Source organism: Equus caballus, chromosome 16 (assembly GCF_041296265.1).
Source record: "Equus caballus isolate H_3958 breed thoroughbred chromosome 16, TB-T2T, whole genome shotgun sequence".
Lineage (NCBI taxonomy): Eukaryota > Metazoa > Chordata > Mammalia > Perissodactyla > Equidae > Equus > Equus caballus.
The window spans coordinates 8,349,915-8,363,505 of NC_091699.1; the positions used below are offsets into that span (position 1 = coordinate 8,349,915).

Consider the following 13,591-nt stretch of genomic DNA (forward strand, 5'->3'; position numbering starts at 1 on the left):
TTCTAATCTGTCACTTATCCACCTTTGTGAAAAGGAATTCTAATATTGGCTCACTGAAGTCATTTTGGTCAACAGCACAGGAAATTGGTAATATGTATGTGTGGGGACCTGGAAATGGCCTCCCCAAGATATGTCTCTTTGGCATCAGGATTATTTGAGGCTGATTGCTTTTGATAAACTGGGACAGGGAAGGAGGAATGGAACTTGCCCTTTGTTAGGGCACATTTACATTTGTAAGGTAAATCTCTATCTGTAAAAGTTGCCTCCCTCTCTGTACCAGGAAGAAGAAAGGAGATGACCTTCTCTCTAAAAACTCTTAATACCAAAGGCGCAAGGACTTAAATCTGCATTTTATTGTGCTAGTCTGGTAACCTCCTGTAACTGACTTTCCTCCCCCTCCCAACGTTGGCATTTCTTAAGGATTAAGCATCTTTCCTTAGGCTAGGAACTGATTGCTGAGCTCACCTGTGACCGCCCAGCTCCAGACAATCGACTTGAGTCCTGCTATGCCCACTGAGATAGCAGACCCACTACCTGCTGTGTCCATCAAGTGCCGACAGGGCAATCTTGTGACTATTGTGGGAGGGACATTTCAATCACATGTGAAACACCCCATTTGGCGGTATATAACCACTATGTGCACCCCACTTCTTTGGTGCCCTTTCTTCCTTCAGGAAGAAAGGCACCGGGCCACGGTTCCTCATAAAGCTTTGTTTAATTTTCTCTTGCTTTTCTGTCTCATGTGAATTTAATTCGTTCTCCAGCCAGACGAACCCACACTTGGGAAGAGGAAATGTCTTCCTCCCCTACATATGTTTTCATCAGTCAGATAGTCCATGTTGTGCTGTATTCACAACAAACTCCTAAGTCTCAGCTAAAAATAACCAAGGTTTATTTCTCGAACATGCTCCATGTCATCAGGGGCTGGCTCTGTATTATCCTTGCTCAGTCTGGAGGATTGAGTAGATGGCAGCTAAAAGATGCTCGATCCAACTTCTTCCACAACTGCCAGGCAGGAAAAACACACTCCTACTGTTTGCCAAAGGTTTGTCTGGAAGAGACAGCCTCATTTTTGCTCAAGTTTCATTTGCCAAAGGCTCACAAAGTCACATTTGACTTTAAGGGGCCAAGAAGATACATCCCTTCTGTGTGCCAGAGAAGAGCCGACAATATTTGGTGAACGGCAGTAATAATAACTATACACTGTGCTCTATTGTGTCTTCCAAAGCTTATTTTTGCTTTTTGTTTGTTGATTTTTTCAAAAATTCCCTTCAGTTATGTGAGTTACCGTAAATCCTTCTAGTCAATTTCTTTAATAAGAAAACTGAAGTTAGCCAGAGTTAGCTTCTTTTGCTTAAAAAAAAAAAAGGTCTAACGCATTAGACTTTGCGTTATAAATGTTACTGAGCAGCTTAGGAAAATGAACTTCAGTTTACACCTTGGGCTGGTTTTCAAGAAAGGGTACACACCGATTTTTGAAGGATAAGGTTTTAATAGGAAAAGAAGCAGGGCATGGCATGAGCCAATATTTAGATCCGAATAATTATTGGTGACTGCAGCATGTCAGGCAGGGAGCCAGCTGCTTTTGCATATGCTCTCTAAGTCAATTTTAATTCTTTATAAGAACAATATGAGGTGAATCTTACTATTCATCACTTATATATGCAGAAACTGAGGGTCAGGGAGGTGAAATGACCTGTGCAAAAGTCACTTAACTAGCAAATGATGGCTTTGTTTCAAGTCCATCATCTGATCAGGCAGAGGTGAAAGAGAAGAATGCAATGTGTGTTTTTGGGTAGTGGGTACTGTTCGGTTTGGCAGGACTGTGGGATACATGCAAGGCGGAGGGGCCCTTGAGTGCTAAGGCAGAGAGTTGGAGTCTATCAGGTAGGCAGTGAGGGGAAGGTTTCCGCATCCGAGAGGGCACTGGTGGAGCCATGCCTCAGAGACATTGATCTGCTATTGTCCTCTACGATGAAGAGAAATGAGGCACGCTGGAGGCTTGGAGACCAGTTGGAGGAGCATTGTAAAAACTCACATAGGCCTGAATGGGCATGGGTGTTGGCAATGGAAAAAGAAAAAAGTATTCTATCGAGTCTCCAGACGCCCAGGGAATTGCTGAACGAAGTCTGAGTTCTCCCTATGTAGATAGCTCATACTTTTCATTATAGGTTTCTCAAGAACTTGCTCCCAGAAAAAACCTGGATGGAGAACAAAACAGGTAAGTGCCCAAGTGAGAAATCTGCAAAGCTCCTCTACCCCAAAATCACCTCTTCCCCATCTGGCATGTCTGGTTCTGGCATGTCTTGCAGGTGGTCAGTCATGTCCATCACCTGGTTTCGGTGTGTGCGACACCTGTATCTGGTGTATCCGGCAGGTGGTTCTCACAAGACTTGTAGGTGGTTCAGACGTGTCCAGAAGGTGGTTCTGGTGTGTCGGGCACCTGGTTACAGTGTGCCTGGCATGTGGTTCAGGATTCTTCATCTAGTGGTTCAGGCTGGTCTAACAGGTGGTTCAGGTGTATCCAGCCGCTGTTTCAGCTGTTTCTGGAACCTGGTTCTGGCCTGTGCTGGACCTGTTTCTGGTGTATCCATCATATGGATCTGGCATGTCCAGCACAGTGTTTGGGCGTGTTCAGCAGGTGGCTTCAGCGTACTGGGCGCCTGGTTCCGTGGTGTCTGGCAGGTAGTTCCCGTGTGTCTCGCATATGGTTCCAGTATGTTCTGAAGGTGGTTCCGGCGTGTCCGACTGGTGGCTACCATGTGTCCGGAACCTGATTCCTTCGTGTGTGGTTGGTGCATTCAGTGTGTCCAGGTGTTGGTTCCGGCGTGTTTGACAGTTGGTTCCCGCATGCCTGGCGGGGGATTCCAGGCTGTCTGGCAGGTTGCTCTGGCCTTTTCTGGAAATTGGTTCTGGCATATCCAGGACCTGGTTCCGGTTTATCCAGCAGGTGATTTTGGCATGTCCGGCAGGTTGTGCTGGCGTGTTAGGCTGGTGGTTCCGGCTTGTCTGGCAGGTGTTTGTGGCATGGCCAGCACCTGGTTCTGGCGTATTCGGGAGGTGGTTTCAGTGTATCTGGCACATGGTCTCGGCATATCCAACAGGTGGTTGCGAAGTGTGTGACAGGTGGTTCCTGTGTGTCTGGCATGTGGTTCTGGTACGTTCGGAAGATGGTTCCAGCATGTCCTTTGGGTGCTTCTGGCATGTCTGCAAGGTGGTTCTGGCGTGTCAGTGTCATGGTTCCAGTGTGTCCGGCGGGTGGTTCCAGGTGGTTCTGGCGTGTCTGGTGGGTGCTTCTGGTGTGTATGGCGGGTCATTCAGGCATGTCTGTATGGTGGTTCCAGAGTGTGCGGCAGGTGCTTCTGGCATGTCTGTTGGCTTTTTCTGGCTTCTAAGGGGCCTGGTTCCAGGTTATCCGGCAGGTGATTTTGGCTTGTCCAGAAGGTGGTTCCGGCGAGTGAAGCAGGTGGTTCAGGCGTGTCCAGCAGGTGGTTCATGTCTGTCAGTGATGTGGTTCCGGCATTTCCAGCACATGGTTCTGGCACTCTGAGAGATGGTTCTTTCATGCCCGTCATGTGATTCTGGAGCGTCCATCAAGTGGTTCTTGTGTATCCGGCAGGTGATTTTGGCGTTAGAGTCAGATGGTTCTGGTGTGTCCTGCAGGTGCTTCTGGCACGTTTTGGACCTGATTCTCACATCTGCGGTGGGTGGTTCCACCGTTTCCAGATGATGCTTCTGAAGTGTCCAACAGTTGGTTCCAGCATTTAAGGCAGGTGGGTCACACAAGTCCTGCCTGAATCATTCGGCCGAGGCACGAATGATTGTCCTTCCACATGCTTAGGAGGAGAGAGACAATAGGATTTTAACCAACCACTCTTTGGAAGTTAAGAAAAACTTGCTTCCCACAGTGCTCTTACAGCATACTGGAAACCTCTCATGCCGCCCTTGTGCATGGGTGGAGAGAGTGTTCACAAAGCAGCTATGGAAGAAAGGCCAAGTTTGCTCAGCAGAGTCCTACATTGCCCTAAAATTGCAAGGCACAAAACACTGCCTCCAACCCTCAAGGGGAGATGAGCAATAATCCATCTTGCTTCCAGCTCTTTGGGAAGCTGAGAAAGAACTCACTTGCCACACTGTTCTTATAGTGTACCTTGAACATCTCATACAAAGACACCTGAAATGCTGTTTATTTGGAGCCCTTAACTCATTGCTTTAGAACTTCTGCTTTTGGGGCATTTCCATCTTGCCAGCCCGGCTCAGACAAAATGCCTACATCTTCTCCTTAAGCAAGGAGGCTGAGGCCCGAATGATTGTGCATCCACATGCTTAGGAGGAGAGAGACAATAGGCTTTTAACCAACCGCTTTTGTGCACTGGAGGAGAGAGTGTCAGAAAGCACCTATGGAAGAAAGGCCCCTTTGCTCTCAGCCGTGCCCTACATTGCTCTAGAGGTGGAAGGCACAAAGCACTGCCTCCATCCCTCCAGGGGAGACAAGACACAAACCATCTTGCTTCCAGCTCTTTAGGAAGCTGAGAAAGAAGTCGCTTTCCACAGTGCTCTTACAGCATATTGGGAACCTCTCATACACAGGCAGCTGAACGCCATTTCCTCCCAGCCCTTAACTCGCTGCTTTAGAACTTCTGCTTCTGCCACATTTCCCTCTTGCCAAGCCGGCTCAGGGGTAATGGCTACATCTTCCCCTTAAGCAATGGGGCCAAGGCCCAAATGATTGTGATTCCACAAGCTTAGGAGGATAGAGACAAGAGGCTTTTAACCAACTGTCCTTGTGCATTCGTGGAGAGAGTGTCAGAAAACTCCTATGTCAGAAAGGCCCATTTGCTCTCAACCATGCCCTATATTGCTCGAGAGGTGGACGGCACAAAGCACTGCCTCCGTCCCTCAAGCGGAGACAAGCCACAAACTGTCTTGCTTCCAGCTCTTTAGGAAGCTGAGAAAGAACTCACCTGCTGGATATGCTTGAACCAGGCACCTTAGATGCTGGAAAAACCCGACAGGCATGCCGAAAGCACCCGCCGAACACTCTGGAACCACCACACAGACATCCCATAACGACCCAGCAGACTCACCGGAAGCACTCACCGGACACACCAGATCCACCTGGAACTACCCACTGGACACACTGGAAACATGAGTCTGACACACCAGAACCAACTTCCAGACATGCTGGAAGCACCTAACGGACAGGCTGGAACCGTCTTCTGAACCTACCAGAACCACATGCCACACACTTCGGAACCACCTGTTGGATATCCCAGAACCAAGTACCAGATACACTGAAACCACCTCCCAAATATGCCAGAACCAGGTGCCAGACACGCCACAAACACCTGCCACACAAGCTGGAACCACCATCCTAACACGCCAGAACAACCGGCTGGATACGCCAAAATCACCTGCCAGATACACCGGAACCAGGTCCTGGATATGCCAGTACCAATTTCTGGAAAAGGCTGGAAAATCTGCCAGACACGCCAGAATCACCCACCGGACATGTGGGAACTAATTGCAAGACAGGCCGGAACCAAAGCCAGGACACTCTGAAAGCATCAACCGGACAGGATGGAATCAGGTCCCAGACACACTGTTGCAACCTGCTGGACATGCCGGAACCACCTTTCGAATGTACCAGAACCATATGCCAGACACACAGGAACCACCTACCAGACACCATGGAACCAACTGTCAGATACACCGGAACCAGGCTCCCAGTATGCTGAAGCCACCTACCGAATATGCCAGAACCATGTGCCAGACACGCTGGAACCATGTGACGGATACACCAGAAACAGGTCCAGCACAGGCCAGAACCAGGTGCCGGACACGCCTGAAACAGCTGCTGGACACACCTGAAACACCTGCTAGACCAGCTTGAACCACTTGACAGACAGTCTGGAACCACATGCTGGGCACACCAGAATCAGGTGCCCGACATGCCAGAACCACCTGCTGGACACGCCTGAAGCACCTGCCAGTCTTGTGAGAACCACCTGCCAAGAACTCCAGAAACAGGTGTTGCACACGCCAAAACCAGGTGCTGGACATGAATGAACCACCTTAAAGAAATGCCAGAACCAAGTCCCAGACACGAGTGAGTCACCTGCAAGACATGCCAGAACCAGGTGCCTGACATGCTGGAACCACCTGCCGCTCACGTCGAAATCACCTGCCGGATACGCCGGAACCATGTGCTGCACAGGCGGGAATCACGTACCAGACATGCCGGGACCACCTGTTGGATATGCCAGAACCAGGTGCCTGATTCACTGAAACTACCTGCCGGGCACACAAGAACCAGGTGTCAGACAGGCCTCGACAACCGACTGGGCACGTTGAAATCACCTGCATGATACCCCGTAACCATGTGCCAGACAGAACGGGACCACTTGCCGGACACACCGGAGCCACCTCTCAGATATGCCAGAACCACATGTTGGACACGCCGGAACCATCTCCCGGACAGACCTGAACCACCTGCTGGACACACGAAAATCACCTGCCTGATACGCTGGAACCAGGCACCTTGGATGCTGGAAAAACCTGGTAGACATGCCGTAACCACCCGCCACACACTCTGGAACCACCACACAGACATGCCAGAACGACCCGCCAGACACACTGGAAGCACCCACCAGACAAGCCAGAACCACCTGGAACCAAATGACGGACATGCTGGGACCATGACTCTGACACGCCAGAACCAACTCCCGCACATGCCTGAAGCACCCAATGGTCACGCCTGAGCCATCTTCCGAACGTACTAGAACCACATGCTAGACACTTCGGAACCACCTGCCAGTCTTGTGAGTACCACCTGCCAGATACACCAGACACAGGTGTTGCACATGCCAAAACCAGGTGCCGACATGACGGAACCACCTGCAAAACATGCCAGAACCAGGTGCTGGACATGCTGGAACCACCTGCCGGACACGTCGAAATCCCCTGCCGCATACGCCGGAACCACATGTCACATGTGCTGGAATCGCCTACCAGACATGCCGGGACCACCTGTTGGATACGCCGGAACAGGTGCCTGATTCACTGAAACTACCTGCCGGACACGCCAGAATCAGGTGTCGGACACGCATGGAAAACACACAGGATATGTCGAAATCACCTGCATGATATCCCATAACAATGTGCCAGAAAATAAAGTACCTAGGATGTGTGAAATCCTATTGAGGCATATTCATATAATGCATTTATTATCATCTTTCTCGCTTTTTCTGTTTTATTGTTATAATTTTTTTTTTTTTGAGGAAGATTAGCCCTGACTAACATCTACCACCAATCCTCCTCTTTTTGCTGAGGAAGACTGGCCCTGTGCTAACATCCATGCCCACCTTCCTCTACATTATATGTGGGACTCCTGCCACAGCATGGCTTGATGAGTGGTGCGTAGGTCTGCACCCAGGATCTGAACCGGCAAACTCCGGGCCTCTGAAGGAGAACATGTAAACCTAACCACTGTGCCACCAGGCCAGCCCCAAGTTTTCTGTTTTTTTTAAAGCAATTTCAATTCTTGCATTTGTTTCACCAGCAGTGGTATCATCATCTTGGACAGTTCCTCCAGAGTCACAGTATCTAAAATTTGGAGCATTTCTGTTGCTTGTTTGGATAAGTGATGTCAGAATGTCTAGTAAATCTTCCCTAGGAGAACTGTCTAAAAGACGTCTCAATTTAGCAACTGCAGGGACATGTATATTCAACATTTCAATCGATAGTAGTTCATTTTTGTAGAACTCTTCTGATAATTCTCCCAGCTTCTCTTTAGTTTTGCAGGTGTTGAAAAATCCCTCAAGTCAGTCCAACAGTTCCACTTTAATAGCAGGATATGACTTCTCTTTTAAATCTGTACCATCTGCAAACAGCACAGGCATGTGGTCAACAAAAGTGAGTGGGAATTGGGCTGGGTACTGCCCACAATCTGAACCATCAGTGCAGCTGCCCCAATCCTGTGCAGTGGTGGCAGATCCTGAGTATTTCTGGCCAGGTAGGTCATGCTGGGGATGAGACTTAGGATGGTGCTCTGCAGCCCTCGAGCAGGCAGCTCCACACCAGCTGCCAGTTGTAACTCCAGTCCACACTGGGTGCACATGGGGGAGCTTGGAAGCAGGAAGCCATCTGGGTGAGCAGCAGCAGGAAGTGGCTGAAGGAAAATTATGGGAAGATGAGGGGAGAAAATGTATAATAAATAAAGCTTGCCTTGTTATGCAGATAAATCTCTCAGTTAAAAAAGTTCTCTAGGGGTTGGCCTGATGGTTCACTGGTTAAGTGCGCACGTTCCACTTTGGTGGCCTGGGGTTTGCCGGTTCTGATCCCAGGTGCAGACATGGCACTACTTGGCACGCCAGGCTGTGGCAGGTGTCCCACACATAAAGCAGAGGAAGATGGGCGTGGATGCTAGCTCAGGGCCAGTCTTCCTCAGCAAAAAGAGGAGGATTGGCAGCAGTTAGCTCAGGGCTAATCTTCCTCAAAAAAAAAAAAAATTCTGTAGGGGCTGGCCTGCTGGTACACGGGTTAAATTCACACATTCTGCTTTGATGGCCTGGGGTTCACCAGTTCAGATCCCAGGTGCGGACCTACACACCACTTATCAAGCCATGCTGTGGCAGGCATCCCACGTATAAAGTAGAGGAGGATGAGCATGGATGTTAGCTCAGGGCCTATCTTTTTAAGCAAAAAGAGGAGGGTTGGTGGGGAATGTTAGCTCAGGGCTAATCTTCCTCAAAAAAAAATTCTCTAAGAGTCATTCTCTTTCTGGTGCAGATGCTTTTACTAATGGAAATTTCCTTTAGAAACATAAATTTCCTTTCCAAAGAGGAAGTCTATCCTTCATTTAAAGCAGTCAAGGTGGAGATCAAGAGTTTTTCCTGCATCTGCTGGCTCTCGATTGCTTTTGGCTCGAAATAATTTGTATGTCAAAGTACCATACTTTGGGCATCTTCAGCATTCCTTCAAGAAGAAACAACTTGTTCTTGGAAGTCTCTGTCTCCTCCCCAACCCAGATGCACTCAAGCTGTTAGGGGCCAACAGCAAACAGCGTTCTGCCTCAAGAAGCTTTGGGGAAGCCTCTTCACCCTCAAAGGCCTGAGACACACTAGAGGGATAGATCACTGCAGGTTCTTCAGCCATTGAAAATAATATGAACAGTTCCATTCTCATAATTTAACAACTTGAAAACAAGGAACAACTTACCAAAAATTTCAAACTAACAAAACTCAACCAAGATGATAGTATTTTCCTCAATCGGGCGCTGCTAGCCAAGCTTTTTGCCACAAAACTCAAGACTTGGATTCATGCGACACACCTGAAGAAAGCACAAACTCTTGGGGGGACTGCACATCATTTGGTGACTTAAAAATAAAGATTTCTCCAAATGGAAGCAGACAGTATCTGATGCGAAGGTTTCCAAGGTGTCTGGACCAGGTCTGTTGGAAGTTTGTCTGCCAAACCTTTGAGGATGACATGACACTTCAGATCATCTCCAATGCCTCTGATCTTGATAGCGTGCAAACTTCAGGTAAAAAGTGCCAGAGAGTTCTCCCTCCTCTCACTCCGTGTTCCTCAAATGTGGCCACAATAGGTTTCCAATCTGTGTGTTTTTCCTCCAACCTGGGACATGACTCCCAGAGAAGCTCCTTCCTGGCATCGAGGGACGAGAGGCTACTGAAAGTGGAAAAATCTGACTGCAGATCAACAGTGCTTTCAGAGAAAGATCGCAATCAAAATGGGGACATGTGAAAGTTAATAAACGGAAACGTAGTTGAAATAGTGTTGGAAGGCTAATAGAGGGAGTTCTCATGCCCTATGTCAAAGGCGCAGTGCAACAGGAAGAATAAAGACTTTCTCTTCCTGACCAGTCAGAAACTAACCCAAGGAGAGACTGTCACAACTCTGCCGATGAAAAGCCACTGCCCTCAAGACTGTGTCCAATAGCCCCCACAGTTTTCCCCACTCTGAGATAAAAGAGCTTCTCCTCTCTTCCTTGCTGGGTGCTCCTGCATGGCTTGCCATGGTTGCACACTCCAAATGGCTATTCTTTGCTAATCCCAGATAAACCAATTTTTGCCAGAGAAATAACTGGCTGTCTATTTGTTTAAGGGCAAGACTTGTTAATAAGCAAGAGATGTAGAGAAAACATTTGATACAATCCAACTCCTGTTTGTCATAAAATTTTCTAGCAAGTTTGAAATAGATGGAAACTACTTTCACTTGTTGAAGGTCATCTACAGAAAATGCACAGTTGACTTCATGCTTAACAGGGAAAGACTAAATGATTCTCCCCACAATAAGGAACAAGAAAAGGAATACCACTTTCACTACTCTTATTCAACAAAATACTGAAGCTTCTGGCAATAACAGAAGTAAAGGAAATAAAAGCCATAGAGTTTAGAAAGGAAAAAATGTAACCATTCCTAGTTTCATTGTTGTCTGTGTAAAAAAACTCTGGGAATCTACAAAAAAAAAAAAAAAAATCAGAACTAATACGTGAGTACAAAAAGTTCACCAAGTACAAAGTACAAGATCAACACACAAAAGACAATTTTATTTCTACAACTAATGATGAACCTGCAGATGATAAACTTGAAAATGCTGTATTATTTAAAAGCACTCTGAAGAACATGAAATATTCAGGCATAAATTCAAGAACATGTGTACAGGATCTGATGCTGAAAATTATAAAATACCGATTACAGTGATTAAAGAAGATGCAAATAAATTGAGAGCCTTACTATTGTCAAAGACAAATGCAGCAGAAATTAGTTCAAGTGGTGAAAGCAGATTTTATTCAGTAACAGCTGACAGAAGCTGAGCTGCGCTCAGATTTGTACGGAGGTGAATCTAGAATTTTAAAGAGGGAATGAAGGAGCAGGGTTCAGGGGCTCAGTGGAGTCAAAGAAGTGAAAAAGGACAAAGGTTGGTTACCGTAACTGTGATTAGACCCACCGTGTTCGTTACTTTGCAGTTATCAAAGTTAGGATTCTATCCTCACTCAGAAGTTGAGAAAAAGAGGCTCTATCTGTCTTAATGATCGTATTTCAAAGGAGTGGCTCTTAGGTCCTTTAGAGAATTGTGAGAGATACATATCTACAGTTGTAAGCCCTCTTTAGTAAATACTCTAAGAAGGGGGATCAGAGGCCTATAATTGGGTGTTGACTAAAATAAATAGCAAATTTTTCTGTCAGCTTTGAGCTCTCAGGAAGGCATTTTAATGGTGGGCTGGAGTCATTCCGGTTACACAGACTCATGCAGCTAGAAGCCATGCCAGAGTCTGGTTGAGTCTCCTCCTGGTGTGGGGGTTTGGAAGGAGTTGTTATGTGCTGAGAATTCTGCAGTCCTCACCATGTTACTGGATAGAATAATGAGTACAGGTCTCAATTATCCCCAAATTGATCTATAGGTCTAATATTATTCTAATAAAAATTCCACCACAGTTTGTAGACAGAGACACCTTTTTCTAAAATTTATATAGAAAGGCACATAGCTGAGAGTAGCTAAAACAATCATGACAGGAAGAATAATGCGGCAGTAAACACTTTAACAATATTTAGTATTGCCTTGTACATACTGTAATCACAGCATCATCATTTTCATTGTAGGACAGCTACATAAATCAATGGAACAGAGTAGAGAATCCAGAAATGGACCACAGAGTTATACCCTAGTGATCTCTGACACCAAGAGTGAACCTTAATGTAAATTATGGACTTTGAGTGATAATGATGTGCCTATGTATGTTCATCAATTGTGAAAAGTATACTACTCTGATGAGGGATATTGACAACAGAAAGGTTATGCACATGTGGCGGCAAGGACTATATGAGAACACTGTGTATTTCATTAAATTTTGCTGTAAACGTAAAACTGCTCTAAAAAATAACATCCATTGATTTTTTAATAGGCAATACAAGAATACCTTGTAGTGATAAAACTGATCATTATTTTAGCTGTGATGGATACAGAAACTTGCACATCTGATAAAATTGTACAGAACTAAATACACAGGAACAAATTAGTACAAGTAAAACTGGAGAAATCTGAATAAGATAGTGGATTGCATCAATGCCAACAAGCTGGCTGTGGTATCGTCCTATAGTTTTGCAGAATGTTATCATTGTAAGGAACTGGGTAAAGTGTACACTGGAACTTTTGGAGTTATTCCTTACAGCAGTGTAGAATCTACAACGATCACACTATAAATTTCAATTAAAAATAGTTGGCAAATGGAAAGTCAGTCTATGTTTTAAGTTAGGAAGTTTCATTAAATGGTCAGTCCCATTACTTTATAAATTGAATACAATGCCAATAAAAATTTTAACGAGCTTTTATGTTGAGTTAGATAAATGATCCTACATGGAAAAAATAAACGCATAAGCTAAGCTAGGAAAATATGGACCAGGAAGAACTCTGAGGGAGGAGCTGCTCCATCACACGTTAAAAATATTGCAGAGACTGTAATGCGACAGGAGAGGATTGTTGCATGCACAAGAAGAGGAGAGAAGGGAAAGGGAGGGGAGAGGGTGGCAGAGGTCAGGGGAGTGGGGGAGGGGTGGCCTGATTGGAAGTTGTTGACACGGGGAAGCTGGAGCTCACTAAGTAGAAGGCAGGCATCCTATGTGCTGGTTTAGGGAGCATATGTGACTTTCTCTGGCAGTCCTGTGTTGAAAGCAGAACGAGAGTTTTGGAAACTGGCAGTTACTGACCAAGTGCTGACTGTTCTGTGCTGAATGCTGCAGGGGCTGTGATTTGGCTTCTTGGGATGTTTGCTTCCCACGTTGGGGGTCAGAGTTATACTGTCATATATGATCTGGCCTTTGTCCATTTGTATATTCAGTCTCAAAAAAACAGTTGGTGCACAAATTCATCAGTTAGCTCATCATTAAAAAATAGTCTCTTGGAAAGTTAAACCTTCGAAAGTTAAAAAGATGAAAGATGCCAAATAAGTTTTATAGATAAATATGAAGAAATTGAATAAGAATCTCAAAATAAAATGTCCAGCAGTTAAGTATATTTACTTGAGAATATATCATGCAAACTATGTTTAAGTAGAGTGTCATTTTTATTATCAGCATAGGAGAAAAGATGAGTTATGGAAGGGATTCTGCTCATGCTCAGCTATTTCCTTTACTTAACATTAAATCTTGAATAAAGTATAATGTCAAGCTGACTCATTTACTCCTTCATTTTAAAAGCTGAAGACTATTTCCTTGGTTTTTAAATAATGAGGTGTAAAGGAGGGGGTGAGGTGTTGAAAATAACTTCCACTGAGATTGACAGTAGCAATTGCTCTTAATTTTTTTGAGAGTCGTGGGGTCACCCATCAAAGCAGGAATGCTATTTATGTTCAGAAATTAAGAATCTGAATTTTATTAGAAATTTTGACTTTTATATACCCTCAAAAAGTAAACTTAGGAATTTATTTGAATTTTTAGCTCTGTTGAGGTATGAGTAATAGACAAAAAATGCACACGTTTTCTATATGTGTATTGATTAGTTTGGACATATGCATACACCCATCATATCATCCCCACAACCAAGTGCTGAACACATCCATGACCTCCAAAAC

The 13,591-nt window shown here is 45.5% G+C and overlaps 1 protein-coding gene across 1 annotated transcript in view; it reads left to right on the plus strand.

Annotated features, from left to right (window-relative positions):
* Window positions 1-6,884: 6,884 nt before the first annotated feature.
* The window catches only part of LOC138918159 (uncharacterized), an 80,728-nt gene continuing 74,021 nt past the window's right edge, over window positions 6,885-13,591 (plus strand). The window contains exon 1 of the mRNA XM_070238355.1: window positions 6,885-7,050. Coding sequence (XP_070094456.1) covers window positions 6,885-7,050 — 166 coding nt within the window. The remainder of the gene's footprint in view (window positions 7,051-13,591) is intronic.